This window comes from Miniopterus schreibersii (assembly GCF_964146895.1).
Source record: "Miniopterus schreibersii genome assembly, chromosome: 6".
NCBI classification, from domain to species: domain Eukaryota; kingdom Metazoa; phylum Chordata; class Mammalia; order Chiroptera; family Miniopteridae; genus Miniopterus; species Miniopterus schreibersii.
Window position 1 is genome coordinate 85,993,916 of NC_138107.1, and position 20,712 is coordinate 86,014,627.

At 39.5% G+C, this 20,712-nt stretch overlaps 1 protein-coding gene across 1 annotated transcript in view; it reads left to right on the top strand.

The window, feature by feature from the left end:
- The window catches only part of SNX9 (sorting nexin 9), a 74,117-nt gene that overhangs the window by 33,814 nt on the left and 19,591 nt on the right, over positions 1-20,712 (top strand). Inside the window, 5 exon segments of the mRNA XM_081139614.1 lie at positions 10,459-10,624; positions 12,362-12,512; positions 14,563-14,647; positions 16,712-16,837; positions 16,957-17,074. Coding sequence (XP_080995740.1) covers positions 10,459-10,624; positions 12,362-12,512; positions 14,563-14,647; positions 16,712-16,837; positions 16,957-17,074 — 646 coding nt within the window.

Sequence of the window (20,712 nt, forward strand, 5' to 3'; positions counted from 1 at the left end):
AGTTTTGTGCATTTGGGAACCTTTAAAAACCACATGCTGATGAAATTGATTGTTTAGGGTGGTTTTGGTGTTTTTGTTGTTTGTTTTTTGTCCCACAGGAAATAATTGACAAAAGCAAAGGGTTTGTTTTGGTTTTTGACCTTAAAAACAGCGATGATAAAGGGTTAGTCAGCATTGTTATATGCACAACCCATCATCAGAAGAGTGTTCATAAAAGCCCGTTAAGCATGGACTTTTACTAGATAGATCTATCTGAAAGCAAATGGTCTTTTGCTATTTATAGCGTCATCCTGTTTGGTACATAAAGCTACCTATTTTAAAACTGTGCTAACAAAATAAGTAAACTCTCTAGGCTAATATTAGTACTATCCATTTTCTAAAGCAAACTTTATTTTCACTTTATTTAACTGGAATTGACACCTGTGGGGTCGTGATGTAAACTAACACAGGATTTGGTAAGCCATTTAGATTGGGGGAGCAATTTCCAGCTAGTATTCACGTGGCTGGCTGCCAGTGGATTTAATCTGCCCTAGTGACCTAGCCTCATTTTTAAAAGAATGTACAAGTTTTCTCTTTCTGTTAGTGGTTTTCTGAAGTGACTAGAGGTTCATCTATAGAACTAGCTGATGTCCTTTGAGCAAATACAAGGAACAAAATGGGAAACTTTACCGTTCTTCTGTATTGTGAGCTGAAATGGCCACGCTTTTTGTATCCTCACCCAAGGATACGTTTTTATTGATTTTTAGAGAGAGAGGAAGGGGGGGAGTGGGGACAGAGAGAGAGAAAGAGAAACATTGACAGGCTGCCTCCCATTCACGCCCCAACTGTAGATGGAACCCGAAACCTAGGCATGTGTCCTGACTGGGAATAGAGCCCCCAGCCTTTTGATGCACAGGGTGAGGCTCCAGCCAGCTGAGCCTCTTGGCCAGGGCTGGAATGGTTAAGCTTTTTACATAAGAGAATTTTACACCCTCTGTTGCTCTTTTCAGAAAAAGAGTTAAGTCTGTGTCAGAAACTGAACCACGTGTTGAGTATAGCAGTCACATTACTTGCTTTCTGTTCTCACTTCCTAATACAGTTGGCACATGGTTGTTTGTAAATGTTTGATAAATGAGAAATGTCAGATAAAGACTTTGGTCTTTAAAGACATTGATCTGTTCATACTGATCAGTTCATGTCAGGGCGCATACAGGAGGCAACCAGTCAATGTCTTTAAAAAATAAAAAAAATTTAAAAAGCCATAATAACCTCAGCCTTCACAAAACAAGTAACTTGCCATTTATTTTTGTTATATACCCCTGGACAAAGTCTTGCCCTGGAAGTTTCTAGTTCCAAAATTCCTTCCTTCCTCCTTTTCTTCCAGTCAGAGGACCATTTATTAGGATGTAATAGTGTGATAGGCCATAGCATAAGCCAAACGGCAACACAACACATAGAATGTAAATGTGTGTGGCTGAGGCACAGCAAGAATTTCCTTACGTGGTAATAAGGTGGACCCTCAGGTGCTTCCCAGCCCTCTCCCCCAAGATGACAATGTAAAAGGTAGCGAGCCCATGATTAGGGACTCCTCTTACCTGGTGGACTTCTCAAACTGAATGATCTGTGTTGACCCATAGTAAACTTTGGGTGTCCTCTAAAAGGAACTGGGTGAGCAGTGGGAGCTTGTAACCACTCATCTTTATCTTTTGAGCTTTCATAAATCCTTTGTACTCTTGTTTGCTGGTTTGGTAGAAAGCAGCCTTAATGAAATATGTTATCTTTTTCATTAATTCTCAGACCTGGATCACTTGAGGTCTGACCTAGTTCAAGTGGACACAAATAATGGCGCTTGTCACCCATCTCTTCATCTTCTCCCAGCCTCTGCTGGTGGTGCTATTCTCATGATCTGTGCAGTGAAAGTTATTCTTAGACTATGTCTTGTCTACTTCCTGGAAAATCAGTGAATTGAGTCAGATCTCACGATTGTTACCAACAAGCTCCTGTTTAGGTCTTACTGCATTTTCATTGACACCTGTTGTCAGAAGTAGTTTGATTTTTACTGGTCCAGTTCCCCCAAGGGTGTCATATAAGAAGCAAAATACAACAAAATAGCAAAATATAGCAAAACCAGAACCTGTCATTTTTGTGGTCAGCAGTTGTAGACTAGCATTTTTATTTTCTTTATAAGGAATTTCATAAATAACTTTTTGTTACAGAAACAGTACATATGCACTAGAGAAAATCAGTAAATTCAAATTAGCAAAAAGAAAAGCATCACATTCCCACCATACACTACTTTTTGCACCTTGGTCCATGTCTTATTTTCTGTGTGAACATGGGCATGCATACATGTGTGTATCCATATGAGACATGTAGTAGTATATACTGTTCGTAACCTTTTAAAAGTTGATGATCCTTTTCAGTAAATTTTTATCTCACGTAGTATCCAGGCCAATTTTCCCAGCTGAACCAAGAATGTCCTTTATAATTGTTTGTCAGCTAGTGTCCAATCCAGGACCAAGCGTTACATCTGATTTGTTCATAATGTCCCTGTAAGTCCTTTTTGCCAGCACTGTCCCTGCTTTTTTTAAAAAAATTCTGACTTAGCCCGTTGTCCTATAAAATTCCTGTCTTTTGGATTTGTCTGATTGTTCCTTTTTGTGTTGCTTAAGCTGTCCCTCTGTCCTCGGTACTTCTTATGAATTGGAAGTGTACCTAAAGGCTGGAAGGATTAAAATTGAACATTTTGGGCGAGAGTATATCGTGGGTCGTGTTGTACATTCATGCTGCATCTCATCAGAAGACATGATACGTGGTCTATCCACTGTTACTGATCAGAATGACCTCAGGTCAGGTTATGATAGTCTTGTGCCTCCATTGTCTAGTTATATTTTCTCCATAGAACCGTAAAGCAATGTGTCTGGTATTAATTTATTGCTGTTAACCATTCACCTAATGGTTTACCACCAAATGATAATCCTTGCCTGCCTGAATCGATACTGTTATTCCTTCCACCTTTATGGAGCAGGCTGTCTTCTGTGAAGCAGCACTTTCTCCATCAGCTGAAGCTGGTTAGCTGCCTTGGAAAAGTTTCTGTTGGAGTTCAATACAGATGTCTGATTCTTTCCTTTTAATTGCCAATTTTCAAAATAAGTTGTTTTAATAGCTGCCTCAAATAGCAACAAACGAGTTTTTCTATCTTTTTTTAAGTATTGTTAGGGACCCATGGGTTTACTAGAGTGTTTTTTTTCCTTTATGCTTAAAATTGTCACCTCTTAGAAGCCCATTCAGAGTGTTTCCTCTGTCATCAATATTTTAAAATTTTCTTGCTCTTAAATATTGCTAATTCTATCATCTGTTATTACTGGGTCAGCTTCAATTGATTTTCCTCTTGTTACGGGTCATCTTTTCATGCCTGGTGATTTGTATTGGATGCTAGACATTTGTGATTTTTGCCTTGTTATGTGCTGGATACTTTGTATTCCCATAAATAGTTTTATCCTTGTTCTGGAAAGCAGGTAGTTACTTTCAGGTCTTGTTTTGTAAACATTTTAAAGTGGGACCAGAGCAACATTTAGTATTTTTGCCCCTCCAGGAGGCAAAGCCCATTTTAGTTCTGTACCCAGTGCCCTGTGAGGCTGATGAGAAGGGCCCTGTGAAAGATTGACACGTAATCCTTTCATCTGGTGGCTTTCTCATGTGCACTTGCTGATTAGTGCTGAGCCTAAGACCTGGGGTCCCCTTCAGTTAGCCATGTCTCCCCCCTTGGCCCTATGCCCCAGACTCCCAGCTATCTCCTCAACTCACAGAAACCACTGGGCTTTGTGTGGGTTTCCCACCCCCGGGCCGTGGCCTGGAAAGTCTCCCCTTTATTGCCTCATGTCCAGTGATTTGACATCAGCTTTATATATTTAGTCATTTTTATTTTTTAGTTTTAACTGGAAGCATAAACTGTATCCCAGTTACTCCATCTTGTCTACTTTGCATAGTAATTGATTTCCAAAACCAAACTTATCTACATCTATAAAATGGAAATAATGCTGCCATTTGCAGGAGAGTTGTACCAAAAAAAAATGCATTCTTGTAACATTGTATAAACATTAAATAATGGCAATGACTTCCTTAACAGCTAGTTGTGGAGCTGGGTTTTGAAGCATGGAAATTAGACTCTAACATTGTCCTCTTAACGGTGATGCCAGTTTGGCCTTGATTGGCTTCATGGGAGTGTATCGGTTACCTGTTCTCATGACAATGCTGCGTACTGAGCCAGTCAGAGCCTTAGGAGCACACACCAAAAGACCTTTGCTCCCAAGTTCATGGCCTGGACCGGCTGTTCAGTGCTCTCAGCTGGGCTTGGTAGGGTTCATCATGGCTCTGTGGTTGCTTCTCATCAGCCTGGTAGCTGCTCATTTTGTGTTCGCTCTCTCGTGTATCTGGTGGGTGTGAAAACAAAAGGTTCAACATCTTAGCATTTTTTAAGAGCTTAGCTATGTTTTTTCTCTGGAGTTTCTTTCATTGGCTGTGTGACTTGCATGGTATTTGCTCCATCTCTTCTGTGCTGTGAATAATTATGTTTAATGCTTCAGAGATACTGCATTATGACAACAACAATCTTTAGAATATCTACTAATGCATTGAAGGTAACCCACTACTACCCAGTTGGGGCTTTGCTTTGTGCATGTAATGTGTGTGAGTGAGGGGCATGCTAGAGTTTTCTGGTGGACTTAGCCCTGCTATGTATTTGCTGTTTTTAGTTAAAAGCTTTGGTATACTCTTTTTTTCTTTTTTTTCCCTCCATTTACTGAGCACCTTTTTTATTTTAAGGTGGATATTTTGGCTCAGATTGGTTGTGTTGAAAGTCTCAGCCAGTCACCACCTTCTTCATCTTCTCCTTCTCCTTCCATAAATAAGGTAAAAATTCAAACTTGAATGCAAGAGAAGATAAGCATTTAAAACCCTAAGAAGTAATACCTTTTTCCCAGTGAGGTCATTGTTTCAGGTAAAGTATCTTACACAGCTCTTCTTGGGGCATGTGGAATGTTCGGAATTGCAGTGAGGTCTAAAGAAGAGTTTTTGATGACGTGGTTGAGACTTAGGAGGGGTTTGGTGCCATAAAGAGAGGGAAAGAAGAAGAGGAAGACATTGCTGAGGAGGAAGAGCGGAAGGAAAGCTGGAAGGAAGTGGAGAAGAGGCGCCTCAGGGTTAGAGCCTTAGTGGAAGACCAGAATGCGTGAGTGTGTGGCCAAAGCCTGCTGCTGAGAGACAAAGGGGCTATTGGGATTGATAGCAAAGAAGTCAGAGGCTAAAGTATCATCATTAAAGCCCATCATTGTAGCCTGATTTGTTACAGTAGGGGTTAGGCTTTGAGGAAACCAAGATCTCAGCGTTTAGCACTCAAAATGTTTGTGCCAAGGGTCCCAAGAATTAGGAGTTGCTGTTAAACTTTTAAGTGAAACATTTCTCTCTCTTTTTCTTTCATTTATATATCTGAAGGAAACAGATCTTTGGCTAGAATAAAAAATATCTTAAGTGCTTGTTATCACCTCTTTAATCAAAAGTTTCTGGCATTGAAACCAATTAGAAATACAACTTTTTAATCTTTTCCTCTAAAGCATAAACTAATAGGCGTACTAGTCATATAGGGATTTATTCAAAAGACTGCCAGTCTTCATTCATGTCTTTATATTCTAGGTGATACCACCTCCCCCCTTTATAATAAGATAACCTCTCCTGAAGGCATACTATGTGCTAGGTATTGTGTTAAGTGCTTTATATACATTATGTCGTTTAATCCTTATAAAACCCCTATGAGGAAGTTAATATTATTGTACCCATTGTATAAATGTGGAAACTAAGAGAGATGGAGTAACTTGGCTAAGTTCATACAGCTCATAAGTGATAAAGCTGGGATTCAGGCCCAGACAGACAACTGTAGAGCCTAAGTTCTTAACCACTGTACCCACATGAAATTTACTTGAATCAAATTCCGTTGAATCCGTGGTCCCTGGGATTTAAAATTCACCCAGTGGACCAGTATTCTTATCCTTGCCCCTTTTTATCCCATATTATGTATTTGTAACACGCACAGCTTTTCTACGATTATCATCTCAGGAAAACCCATCACTGCCCATCCCCTCATGGCCATTCTGACTCATTCTGTGGTCTTTCTGGCTCTGCAGTCAGGCATAAACAGTCTTCTTTCTGAAGAAACTCAGCTTATGCTTTAATCCTTTCAGTGAATATATTTAAGTAACTCTCATTATATAAAACCAGTGTAGATATGTCTCTGTTCGTTTTATGAGGGTAGGATAGCTTTTAAATTTAGAGTGCTAAATAAGCAAATGTGTTGAATAGATTGTTCCTGGCCTTAAGGAACACTTCATTTAATTGGCATAGGGTTTAGGGGAAGAGCCGGACAGTCAGCCAGTTTTAGTGCAAGGCAGATGAAAATGCATTTATAATAGAGATTCAGACAAACACACTTTGGGAGTATTTTTATTTAACAAATGCTTAATTTACTAAGCACTTACTATGTGCCAGGACCCATGTTCATAGGCAACAGGGAATCACTGGTGACTCTGATGGATACAGCCCTTCTCTGGGTCTCCTGTGTGCATCCTGATGGAGTTCAGAAGACAGGGTGATTGTATATACAGATTTTGTTGGATTTACCATTTTGTTGAAACTTCAGGCATTGAAAATGTCAATGAATTTTATGGTGAATAATCATAAACTAGTGTCTTAATTTTACCATTCACATTTTACTGTTGTTTTATCGCATATCTGTCCATCCCTCTGTCCATCTGTGCCTGTCTGTATCTTCCAACTTTTCTGCAGTGTGCTGGTGCTGCTTTTGTAACATGGAAGAGTGTGGTAGTGTCATGTGCTGAAAATCATTTATTCTGTGATCAACCACAGTAGGGTTATTTTCCTATAAACGACTCAAGTTAGTATGCATAAGGAAAATCCAACCCCTCTCTTTGTAAAATTTAACCATTTTAATTAAAAAAATATTTCTTTGAGTCCTTGCCACTTTATGTAAGGCATTTTGATAATCTTTGGGGGAAATGTTTTTTAAATAAGATAGGACTATAACTGTGACTTACTAGTGGGAATGACCACCTGATATGCAAATGACTCTAACTTAAGACTATATAAGGATATAAGGATGTGACATTGTGAGCTAGCAACCTCTGAGACTGGATCCCTTAGGATCCGGTAGGACTTTGACAAAATTTAGGAAGATGAAGGAGGCGGCTTTGTGTGCTAAAAGAATAGCGCGAGCAAAAGCTAGGATGTAGCAAAGTTTGGGAAACTGTGAAGGCTGAAGCATAGAAGTGAAGGTCAGTGGAGAGTAAGAATGGGGAATGTCATGGAAGGAAAAATTACGACCTTGATGGATGGACTAAGAGCTTGTTTATTCCATGGTCAGTGAGAGCTAATGAAGGGCTTTTAAAGACGTGGTTGAGAGTTGGGAAGGGTTTGGTACCTTAGAGTTAGGAGAGGATGGAGATGCTGAGGAGAAAGGAGAGAGGAAGGAAAGCTGGGAGAAAGCAGAGGAGGCGCCGCAGGGTTGGAGCCTTAGTGGAGGAGCAGAGTGGGCTAGTGTCTTACCACAGCCTGCAGGTGAGGGACTAAGGGAGTTTGGGGGGCTTGAAAGTAAAGAAGTCAGAGGCCAAAGTATGGGAAGGGTGGGCTCAGAGAGAAACAGAACTAGACAGACAATGTGAGCTTATTATTAGTTACTGATATTAGAGGAGGGGTCCTGGAGGTCCGTAAAAGATCATCAGAAAGAGAGAAAACCAGTAAAAAGTCAATGAGAAATGCTGGAGAGGAGATTTCTGGTTGGTCAGGTTTGGAAAGATTTATCAGCAGGAGTGAGATTGAAACAAGTTAGAGAGAAAGTTCCAGGAAAAATAACAAAAGACAGAGAAGCAAGCAATTACTAGATTTGCCTACAAGGATTTTATAACCTAGATAGAGATCTACGATCATATACATAACCAAATAATATAGCAATTATTACAAGCAATTTGTAAACCAAGTGATTTTAAAGAGAATTATCATGTTATATGTTTCTGTCCTAAGTTTTAATTTTTTAAGGATACTTGCTATCAATAGTTCATGTTCAATTTTTCCCTCAGTATTGAAAATCTTTCTTTGACAGTTTGCTGACACATCATCATGGCAATGCTGAACTTCTACCCTTCCTGTTGCTGTAGTTTATAACCCTCTGTTCCTTTGCAGTTTACTTCATTTAGCTTCTGTGTCAGTCTTTCTGTATCTGAGTCAGGCTTCCTGGGTTCAAATTCTGCCTGAGGTTGTCCAGCTAGAAAGAGGTAGAGCCAGGATTTTAACCCCCACAGCCTGACCTAGAGGGAAACTGTGCTCCTAACTGCCGCCCTCAGTATCTGCCTTTATTTCCAGTATCCACTAGAGTAGCTTGAAAGTATTACCTTGTAAGCCATGTGTTCGAGAAATTCATAGTTGTATAGATAAAATGTCTTTCTGCTATTAATATTTGCCTTAGAGCAAAATCACTAGTAACTTCATTTTTTTCCTGAGGGTATAAAGAGGTGTTAGAATGAAATCATACTTCCACATGTAAAACATGTATTCTGTTTTTGATGCTTCTGGTACCTGGCAGCTAATTATCTGCCCCATTTGTCAGTTAATGAAGAGTAAACAAAGAACAGCATAGGGTTCTAGAACATCAGAGAGGTATATTAAACAGTTTTGGAAATTTTCTTATAAATACCACTACCCCCAACACCACATTTTTTCTCATGTGAGAAAAAAGACTCCAGTGAAGAGGAGATTCTGCTATTTCATGTTCTTGGATAAACAGATTAAACATTGAAAAGCACTATTTGTTTTTCCTGAATTTATCTGTATATTTAAGGTGATTGAAATGAAAATCAAGATATTATTAAAAATTTGACACTCCGATGCTAAAGTTCAGATTGTTTTAGGTTTAAAATATTAAGCTGATGATAAAGTTTAGAAATTAACTGATAAAAAAGATATTATGCTCAGTTACTAATGGTATTCTATCTAATGGGTTCCAGAGTAGTGTAGCACTAATTCAGGTAGATTACCAAGATACAATAGAGAGCCTAGAAATGGGCCCCAGTCCAGTATGTGATGGAGGTGACATTTCAGATCAGTGGTGGGGAGATGGATCAGTCATTAAATGATAGGTCTCCAGACTACAAGAAAAAACTGAGCTGGATTTCTGTTATTTCTTATACCAAAGTAAATTCCAGACATACTGAAGATTTATAACGTTTAAATCAAGGAAACAAAAACAAATAAAAAAAACCTGTTTGACTCACGGATGGGTCAGCAGGGGTGGAGAGGTGGGCTATAGGTACTCTTACTGCGATGCCCCTTGAAATTGGGTGCCATGTGTTGCCTTTTCAAAATTTTTATTTATAATAATTATTAAACTATAAAATTGCTCAAAGGAAGAATGGGGAATTTCACAGAGGTCTCTTTGGCATGTGGGGAAGGATGTACAAGGATGTGCATTGCAGGTTTTTTACAGGAACAAAATACTGAAAACAAGATAAATGAGCACCACCATATGCTGGTAAAATGATGGGGAATAAATGCAGTGGAACTCTGGAGCTGTGTAAAAGAAAGATGCCATCCAGATGTGCTGATATACCTTGGAGAGTGTTTCAGGTTCTTTAGGGAAAAAAACAAATGTGCAGAGCAAAAGTATAATTTGAGCTCACTTATGTGTTTAAAAACACAAAGGATCTCTGAGCGGGATGTTTAAGTAAGTGTATACAAGGAATTTGTTAGTAGTAGTAGTCATTGAAAGAATGACTAGCATCTTAGGATAGTAGGCATATTTTTAATTGCATGTCTTTGTATTCTGTTAGAAAATTTTTTCTGGGAATGTATTACTCTTGCAAACAAAAGTAAAAGCCTAGTAAAAATACAACTGATTGCTCTAAACCAGTTAAAGTGAATAAAACATCCTCCTTATTAGCATGTATAATCTCAAAAACATAATGTTACAATGTTACATGAAGAAAAAGACAAGTTGCAAAGAGATACATATAGTATACTTAGTTCCATTCTGAAAGTATGAAACAGTTATCTATAAATGTTTACGTAAGCAGTGGTAGCATATGGATACACATGGAATGACTCAGTGCAGAAAGGTAGTTATTCGGGGAGGAAGAAGAAAGGGAGGGAGCGGGATGCTAGTCTAACAGTTTCTTTGTTGCTGGTTGTAAAGTGCTAAGCAAATATGGCAAAATGTTAACATCAATAAAATCAGGTTGATGTTGCTTTCTGTGCTTTCCTACAAGTCTAAGATTTTTTATTTAAATTTAAAATTGTTTTAAATTTCTATGGTTTCTTTCAGTACTCTTATTGTATTCCATTGTCACGTGATTCCTACTGAATTGAGCAATGCTTTCTAGAAGTTACAAGTATTTTCTTCTTTTTTACCCCTAACAACAGGTCAGCAGTGGCAGTGACCCCTGGTCAGCCTGGAGTGCCTCCAAATCTGGAAACTGGGACAGCACAGATGGCTGGGGAGCCAAGCCAGAGGGGTCTGCAGCCCAGAGAAACACTTCCAATAACTGGGACACTGCCTTTGGTCATCCCCAGGCCTACCAAGGACCAGGTGAGGAAGAGGGCTCTGCTGGCGATGGGACCCGCCCTTAAAGTGACTGGGGCATCGGAGTAAAAATAGATTTTAATCCAAGGAACTGCTTGCAGGTCCTCCTACTCACTAATAGCAAACCTATTAGTCTGGATCTGTTGTAAGTAGTTGTTAATTATGACCTTTAGTCCAATCTGTTATCTCTCAAGGAGTCACAGATATACATGTTGCTTGCAGGGGCCAGGTTCATAAAGCAAAAGAACATTTTAAAATCTTGGCAGTTAACACATATTTATTTGCTTGTAAATCTTGGGCGAAAAAAATGTGTATACAGATTAAATATGGTGCATCACCTGCTGGTTTATGATCTCTGACCTAGCTGTTCCGTCTTCTCCTAAACTATCTGTTTGACTCCCAGGCTATTAATGGAAATACTGAGGCAGAAGAGGAATTTATAGATGGGGAAACAATTCAGAAATTAAGGAAGGATATTTTCGTCGGTTCTGAAATGAAATAAGATTAAAATCTGCTCAACATTTTTTATGATCCCTATATGAGCATATTGTGCAGAAATTTAACGTGCTAAATGGCTAGGACTTGCACATGGGAACCATAAAGGGCACAGGTACTGGTTCCAAGCTCGTAGAAGGAACGGCACTGTTGGCAGGACCAGGAGTCTCGGGCTAAGTAGAAATGTTGAGACGAGACTGCTGACGTGTAGTTCTTAGTAACGTGGCATGGACCCAGGAAACTTGGCCCAGATCCTTCTAATACTTTCTGTTCTTTTCTCTTTTGTTTTGGCATTTGTGTCTCGTGGTGGCACTCTGAGGGCAGAGATCCCAAGGCCATTTCCTGCCTAATAGCAAAAGGCCACCTCAGACCATCAGAGGTGGGAGACAGACACAGACAGTGGAGGAAGGAAGCAGGAAAGCTGGCACGCAGATCACTGTTACGTCAGGCTGCTGGTGCTGGCTATACCTCATGTCTCTCATATTTCTATTCCCTTTCTTCCCCATCCCCACCCTGTTTCTTTCCCTCTCTCCCCTCACTGCCTGCTCTCACCCTTTGTTATGATTAGTGTTACACCATTCCTTTTCAAAGTGTTATCATAGCTTTTGTCTTCCCCAATCTTCTTGACTTAAAGGGTATTTGATCTGCCTATTTGCAAGTTTATAAAGCTAGATTTATTAATGTATGGACCTCTAGAAGAGGCCTTCCCTTGCATACCTTGTAGCATTTTTATATTCTGCATTCATGTGAAGTTACTTGGACTGACAGTCCTCTTGAAGCTGTTTCTAACTTTTTTTTGTACTAAAAGGCAAAATCTACAACTCAGCCTTAACTGACTATGGAGCCTGTACTCTTCATGTCTACACTGTAGGCTTATAGTCCACCCTTTCCTCCTCTTTTGAAAAAAAAAATTTTTTTTTTTATTGATTTTTTTCTTTAGATAGAAAGTGGGAGGGATAGAGAGAGAGAAACATTAATGAAGAGAGAGAGCCATTGATCGACTGCCTCCTGCACGCCCCCTCCCCTACAGGGAAGGGATCAAGCCCCTAACCTGGTCATGTGCCCGGACCGGGAATAGAACTGGTGATCTCTTGGTTCATGGAGTGACAGTCAACCACTGAACCACACCGGCCTGGCTTCTCCTTTTTTTCAATTGGTCAACCCAGTCAGTAATTTTTATCAGAAAATTAAGTCGTTCCCTTTTTATTTTGTTTTTCTTTACTGACCATCTTCGGTGTCCACCCCTAGCAACTGGTGACGACGATGACTGGGACGAAGACTGGGACGACCCCAAGTCATCATCTCCCTACTTCAAGGACTCAGAGGCGGCCGAAGCAGGAGGTGCTCAGCGCGGAAACAGCCGTGCTGGTGCCTCGTCCATGAAGCTGCCACTTAACAAGTAGGTATAAAGAGATTCAGGGGATGGGAACTCTGTGTAGGTATAGACATAAGATACAGAGGCTTTTTCTCTTAGTGATTTACAAAGTTTTGTGATTTGCTCACTTTTATTTGCATCTTAGCTTGATAGCTTATTTTAATATTTTTTTCATTTTAAAGGAAGTATTTGTCCTGTTTAATGATCTGTAAACACTGTTTTTACCTTTATCAACTCCATGATATATTAGGGTTTCATTGTTGATGTCACAGAAAAACCAAAAATAATAACTCTTTTTAAAATGTTTTACTATTTATTGATCGCTTACCGAATTGCCAGGCATTGTGCAAAGTGGTTTGCATGCATTCTCATGGGACCCTCATATTCCTTGGTAGTACATATAATCTCTATTCTAGTGTGGGGAAAACTGAAGCCCAGAGAGGTTAAGTAACTGTCCAAACTCACACAGGATTCCAATCTAGTCCCTCGATTTCCTGAGTACATGCTCTAAGCTAACTATGCTTAATGTATTTAAGATTGTTTTCACCTAGATTTCTCTTAGATTAAAAAAAGTTTTGAACAGTACTTGTAGATGCACTGCTTAACAGGAAAGCATTTGGTAAATATGGACAGAGCACTGCAGCATTCCTTGGTAGAGAGTTCTGGATAGTCTATAGTTTACACCAGTGTATACACCAGTGCAGCTTGAGTTCCATAAGAATCAAGTACTCTTTCTTACAGCAGTTGTGTTTAAAATAGTTTTATTTTCTAAAATTACTGATACTTTTTTTCAATGTTCCAATACTATGATTCAAAGCAGATACCAAGGAATGTTAACCTATATCTAGAAAAAAATTGTAAACATAATGTTTGATGTATGTCTCTAGATATGAGGCTCTAGCTCTGGAGCTACACTCATATTTATAAGTTTAATAAGTTCTACGAATCTCCCTATGATATTTAAAGAGCATCAGTGATTAAATGTCATCTTTTACTACCCACTTTCCTTCCTCTCTGCCTGGTTTCTTCCATCATGTGTTTTCATGCTCAGTCCTTACATAATGAAATCAGTCACTTGTTACTGCCAGTGTCCAGCTTCTTGGAGTCAGACTTGAAGTTTTCAGTCTGGTCAGTAGCGATGGGTACTGTTCTCTGTTCTTTAAACCGGAATACAGAGTATATTTAAAACCCGTTTAAATAGATGTGTTTCTTCATGCCAGTATGAAAATGAGGAAGCACATGACTGGCCAGGTTTTCGTAGCTAGAAAGTGAGGTGGTGGCTGGTGCCCAGGCCTCTGGCTCCACTGCCGTGCGTTCTTTCCACTGCTCCACGCTTGCTTTCTAACTTGCTGTATGATCTTGAGGAAGTTAGACGACCTGTTTGAACCTCAGTTTCCTCATCTCCAAAGTAAAGGGGTTGGCTTTAAGAATTTTCTGCTCTAAAATTTCATTCCAGATTGAAACCAAATTAAAGCAGTCTTAATTTGCATCTGCAAAAATTTCTAAAACCCAAATTAATCTTGTCTTCTTTAGAAGTAGCACTTTGGATGGCTATGCATGTATTCCAGCTTTTCTCCAGTTTTAGAAATTTGCTTTGGATTTAGAGTTGATTTCTGGAAGTAGCCAATTTTATTATGTTTCAGGTCTCTATGAAGAAAACTAGTTTTCTTTTGTGTCATAAACTTTTGGGGGGGGGGCAATTCATTCCCCCCTGTGGTCAGCTCCCATTGATATGCTCAGTAGCATCTCCTGTGACCTGGGGGATGTTTTTCTGGTCTGCCCTTCACTGTGGGGTGAGAGAGTGTTTCAGATCCAGTTAAGCAAATGGAGTACCATAAATATCACACCTTCTGGAGCCAGACTGTTCTCTTACCTGATAAAGCTTAATTAAATGACTAATTGGCCATTGAACAATCTGATTACATTAGGTTTCATTTACCACAGTTTCCTAGTTCTGGTACATCTGAGAGACAGAACAAGGTTAAAATTGTCATATTAAGTAAATGTGGATGAGAACTGTGTAATTCTTTTAAGGAAGACATTAAGACTCAAGAGCATTTGTCTTCATGATTAGATTTCCGGGATTTGCGAAACCTGGGATGGAACAGTATTTGTTGACTAAGCAACTAGCAAAACCCAAAGAGAAAATTCCTATCATTGTAAGTTTGTTTATTTTTGTTTGTCTGCTGTGTTTCTGATTGAGCTCTTTTATATGCTTTAAAGCTAAGAGGATTATTATTCATTTGGAAAATATTTTTAACCACACTTAATGCTCTAAATAATTGATAGTATGTACTAGTATTTTAAGAGTACTGAAGATAATTAGTACAAATTCATATCTGCCATTATATTGTTTAGATTTTTTTTACATTTACCTTTCAGATTTGGTATTGAACCAACAACAGCTATAGTATATATGCTTTTAATTTTTCATCTCTGTGGTGTCTTGAAGTATCTTTTACTTGCTGTTTTTCTACCAGTCTTATCTGTTTGGCTAATAAACCCAATTCAAATATTTAGGTTTCTGCCTTGCAAAGTACATGCATGTTATCAGAATAAAGTGCCTTTTCCACTATGTTGATAATAATTAGTCTTTATTCCAGTAATCCAGCTGTCAGGTCATAAGGAGCTAGCAAATAAAAGCTGGGAGTTAATGACACCGTTAAGAATATCTCTCTTAGAATAACTTGATTATTGTATCACATGCATGGGCTCTTTCACCCAAGCATTGATTGCTGATAGATTTCCTAAGCATTATATAGCTGATATTACCAGATAAAATTCCGGAAAAGAAAACTGTGGCTATCTTCTGGCTCTGTTGACTTAACCTTGTAACTATAAGATGGGGGGAACCTTGAGTGTAATCACCATGGACTCAAACAAGGAGGAGGAAACATCTGGTCTTGTTCTGTAATCTCTGGGTCCTAGGAAACTTCATAAAATTGCAAGAATGATAGTGGACTTATTTTATTACTTGTTCCCACATCTCTGAAACCTAGAAACCTCCAGAGAGAAGGGATGTGACCAAGACCTCTTTTTTCCTTCTTCCCTCAAAGCAAATTTGGGGTAATTATCTTCTGAGATATTTATCTAAGGCAGATATTCCTAATGGCATCATTAGATTAAAATTATTATAACTTATTTTCTTTGTCTCCAGACTTTTTTGTAAGTACCAAATTATTCTTTTCATTAAATTTAAAACTCCACACAGTTACGAGCCCATGGCCCTGCCCCTTGGATTCTCAAAGGGGACTTTGTCACAAGCGTGGCAGTGGTGGAACAGAGCTAAAGGACCCCATCGTTTATGTCCCAAAAGTCTTAGGTAGAACTGGGCCATGTACCCTGCAGGCAGGCTTGCCTTCATAGGCTTCTTGCATGGTTTTGAAAGGAAGCCTAGGAAAGCCATCAGGTCTTCAGGAAACCAGGAGAAAGCAGAGACCCGGTTGTTTGCTTTTAAGGCACAGTAACTCTCCCCACTAATAAAATGTGACCATAGGTATTGAGCCCTAGTAGATCAGAATTGCCTCTCTTCGTCCCAGTGACTGTGAGAATTTCCCCAGAGACTCCTCTTAGAGATTCCTGCTCTGCAGTTTTAAGAGTTTTCTAGATCGGGGCTCCCTCTGGGGGATTCGGAGTAGCTTATTGTTAAGAGATCTTTTTAGTCCCTTATTAAAATTCTCTGGACCCCAGTCATCATCCTGACCTAATAACCTCAGAACATTCATACCCCATCCTACTTTTTCTTCCTTCCACCTTTAAAAAGAATTAGGACTGGGTATGCAGAAAATGAGAATGTTGAGAAAGCTGGATGGCAATTTGTCATTATTCAGACATCCAAGGGTGTAATTTTATATTTCACAAATTATCAGTCCATGAGAGATAAGAAATTGTTTAAAATTAGCTCTTTGTACATATAACTAAGACGGCTGGACCAGAGAGAGGAAAGCTGTGTTCTGTCAGCATTCCAGAGGGGAGGGAGGTAGGCATCTCTCCTGCCTGGCCTGGAATGCCCATAGGAGGAACAGAAGAGTCTGCCCTAGAGAATGTGCCTTCAAATAGAACCGCAGCAGCAACAGAGCACATTTATGAAATGGCTCAAACAAGGGCAAGAATGACCCTCCAAAGGACTTCTAGTCCTAAAGAGAACCATTTGATGACTTACATCAATTTTATTTACCGTTTTTCCTTGTAACAAAATTAACTCTCCCTGGAACATTGTGTAGGTTGGAGATTATGGCCCGATGTGGGTTTATCCTACCTCTACCTTTGACTGTGTGGTAGCAGACCCCAGGAAAGGCTCCAAAATGTATGGGCTGAAGAGCTACATTGAGTATCAGCTAACACCCACTGTAAGTATCCCAGTTATCAAAAGCAGAATCACACTTATGTCACTAGTTAGAATTGGCTCTTTTCTTCATTTTCTATAATTTGCACTGTAACTTTTTCTCCTCTTTCCCTTATTTTGTAGAATACTAATCGATCTGTAAACCACAGGTATAAGCACTTTGACTGGTTATATGAACGTCTCCTGGTTAAGTTTGGGTCAGCCATTCCAATCCCTTCTCTTCCAGACAAGCAGGTCACAGGTGAGTATGTGTGACACTGAACTCAGGATGACAGGTAAAAGGACTCCAGTTAGAGCTTCCTGATGTAAATCAGTGATGGCGTTTTCCGTCCTCTAGAGGAGCCAGATGTGGGAGTTTGGAAATAGTAGCTTATATACAGCTATATATATTGTGCATATATTTGGAAGTTACCTAAACACCTAACGAGAAAGTTGCACAAAATTTCCTATCAGAATTCTTGTATACGTATCTTGAATTCTAGCAAAGTCATTGTGTCTGTTGCTACATCCTTTCCTATAAAAGAAGTACGTGATTTTTTTAAGTATGAAAAATGATACCTGAGAAAATAGAAATGATCCAAATAGTCTAAAGTGGAAATACAAATCTATGACCCAGCTGGTGTGAACACCTCATGCGGTCCAGGTGTATTGTTTCATTGAAGTTTGTAAACATCAGAAGTGGAAACCACGGAGCTTCAGACTGTTAATGTAGGGAGATGGCAGGTTTTCTGCTCAATTATTTAGGTGACTATTTATATTTAAATGTTTTTATTTATTATTTATCATTAGTCTCTGCTGTTTTCTTATTTGTTTAAGGCGGCGTATTTCCCCTTCCCTGCCCCGAGTAGCCTGGTCAATAATCCACGGTGCTACCAGAGTCCCTTGTAAACACACAGTCAGAGTTTTGGTTTCTGTGTCTGTTTTGAGAGCTCTCATTGATGTTTTTTAAATCTCCTTATAGAACCTGGAATATTAGTACTCAGGACTCATTATGTTTTTCTTGGAATAAAGTTTGTAAAGAAGTTGAGCTTTACTAAAGATTGGAAAGAGTTTTAGTATGTAGCTAGACACTTTTCCAATAAATGAAACTAGTAAGTATGGAATGGAAAGGATCCAAGATGAGAGTAAAGCTTAAAAGGTCCGAGCTAGACAGGCCTCTGAGGGAAGTAGACGACATCAACAGGCTGACCTGAACCCAGTGATGTCAGGAAGACCCGACAGGGTTTAATCCTCAGTAGGAGTTGAGATAATACTTCAGAGAGGAACCGAGAATCTTAACCAGCCAAAGGCAGAGCCCCCTCAGGACACCTCAGGGCTGTAGTGAAGTGTATCCCTCCAGGCCGGGGTCTTGTGTGCCTAGACGTTTCACCATGCTGTCACTGTTTAGAGACGCTAAGCACACTCCGCTCAGCATTGCTACAGAAGGAACGAATCTGATTCCAAGGCTCGCTCTGTGTACATTGTGAGATGTGGACCAACCGATCTTTAGTTAGAATTAGTAACCTTAGGATAAGAAAGTTGTACTCCTTAAAACTTTACTTTGTACTTTGTTTTATGTTTCTCTGAAAATTTTTAAGGCGATTGAAACATTTGTTTTTAAAAAGTTGTTTTGATCTTGATTTTAATTTTCAAAAATTTCAAATTGTCACAGCAAAATTGAGAGTGGGGCTGGGGCTACATTGCCAGGGATAAACACATTCTTGCCCTCTTCTGGGTGACTCCTGATCAGCCCCTTATAGGGCAGGGGGGCAGTTGAGTGGAAGCTGTGTCAGGGTGGCCAGGCTGATGTGCATTGTTGCCTCCTTCCACTCAGAGGTGTCACTGTACCCCTAGTTCTGTGCCTGGTTTGTCATCCTTATTGCTTTAAATCACAGCTTTCTTTAAAAAAAATTGAGCCCCTGCTGGGTGTGGCTCAGTGGTTGAACGTCGACCTAGGATCCAGGCGATCAGGGTTCGATTCCCGGTCAGGGCACAGGCCCGGGTTGCAGGCTTGATCCCCAGTCAGGGGGTGTGCAGGAGGCAGCCGATCAATGACTCTCTCATCATTCATGTTTCTCTCTCTCTCCCTCTCCTTTCCTCTCTCTGAAATCAGTAAAGATATATTTAATAAATAAATAAATAGAGATTTCTTTCCATGAAAACTTCAGTCTGCCTTTCTCCATATTTTCAAAATTCAGTTTCCTGAATTATTTTATCCTCTCCTTTATCAACTTGATTGGCCCAATATATGAAATAAATGGATTAATGAGTTATTTTAGGGCTGAGGAATTTTCAGATTCCTTAGACTTTAATACACTGTTTATTCTAAATCAGATAACTCTGTGCTATTTTAAAGCATCACGGAATCATGGTTCTGTTTCCATATTAAGGTTTGTGGTGTTGGTGTTTTTTTAAAAAAAGTTCAGGCCCAGAGCCAGGTGAATGTCATAGAAAAGCCAGAAAGCAACAGCCTCTCCTGTGTAGAGAGTTGAGCTTTGATTCACTGACTGGGAGATGTGCCGAGGAAACTGAAAGGCACAGAAGCCACTTTATCCCTCCCTCCTCTTGTTTGCCTCCTGCCCTTGATGCCACAGGATCATTATTGTGTGAACTCCCCTCATACTTAAATCTTGGAGAACAGAAAAGGAATGCCAAGTAGATAATATCACGGCATCTCTGTGTACTTGCTGATCAGTCTCTGAAAACTTACAGCTAACTTTTTTAAAAAATATATCTTTATTAATTTCAGAGAGGAAGGGAGAGGTAGAGAGAGATAGAAACATCAATGATGAGAGAGTCATTGATTGGCTGCCTCCTGCACTCCCCGCACTGGGGATCGAGCCCACAACCCTGGCATGTGCCCTGACCGGGAATCAAACTACGATCTCCTGGATCGTAGGTAGACGCTCAACCACTGAGTCACGCCAGCCAAGCCCAGCTAACATTTTTCATTTGTTCATAGATTTTGTTTTTTATGAAATAATATTGAATGAATCTGGTTTTACTCCTGGGTACAAAACTGGTATATTCACATTCTTTGTGAAAATCTAAGGTCCATTGAGCATGGGGAAGTGGAAATATCTCTTCCCCCTTTTTTTCAAATTCTCTGCAACCTTACCAAGCACAAAATAACACCTGAAGTCATCATTTGTAAATAAACCAGCTATGTCAGAGACATTTCAGGAAGAAGAAGAATCAGCCGTTGTGTGGGCTATGAACTCTTGGTGTAACTCACTTGCTCATGATGGGGATTTTACTGGGTCTTCTCTGTCCAGGAGGTGAGGGTGGGGGTTCACCTTCTTCCCAGCAGATGAGACTGTTTCTTCACAGCCTAAACATACGTAGTACTTAATCTTTACTCATAGTACGTGCAGAATTCGAAGTGCTTTAATACACAGGAGCTGCCCAGACCCATCACACAGATACACAGGTGCATGCACACCCCACCACACATGATGAATTGCTTTTCACTTGCTGCTTTCAGCATTTTCTTTTTGTTTTTGTATTTTAGTGGTTTGATTCTGCTATATCTTGGTGTAGATTCTTTATATTTATCCTACATGGGGTTTGTTGAGCTTCTTGGGAGTATAAATTAAAGTTTTCAGTCAAATTTGGGAAAATTTCCCACATTATTTCTTCAAATCTTTTTTCTTTTTCTTTCTCTTCTCCTTTGGGTTCTCTCATCACAAGTGTGTTGGTGTGTTTGATGCTTTCTGAAGCTGTTTGTTTTACTTTAGTTTTATTTCTCTCTGTTCTTCAGATTAAATAACTTCTGTTGATTTATTTTCAGATTCACTCATTCTTGTGCCATCTTGAATCTGCTGTTAAACCCTTCAGTGAATTTGTAATTTCAGTTATTGTATTTTCAGCTTCACGCTTTTTATTTTATTCTTTTTTACA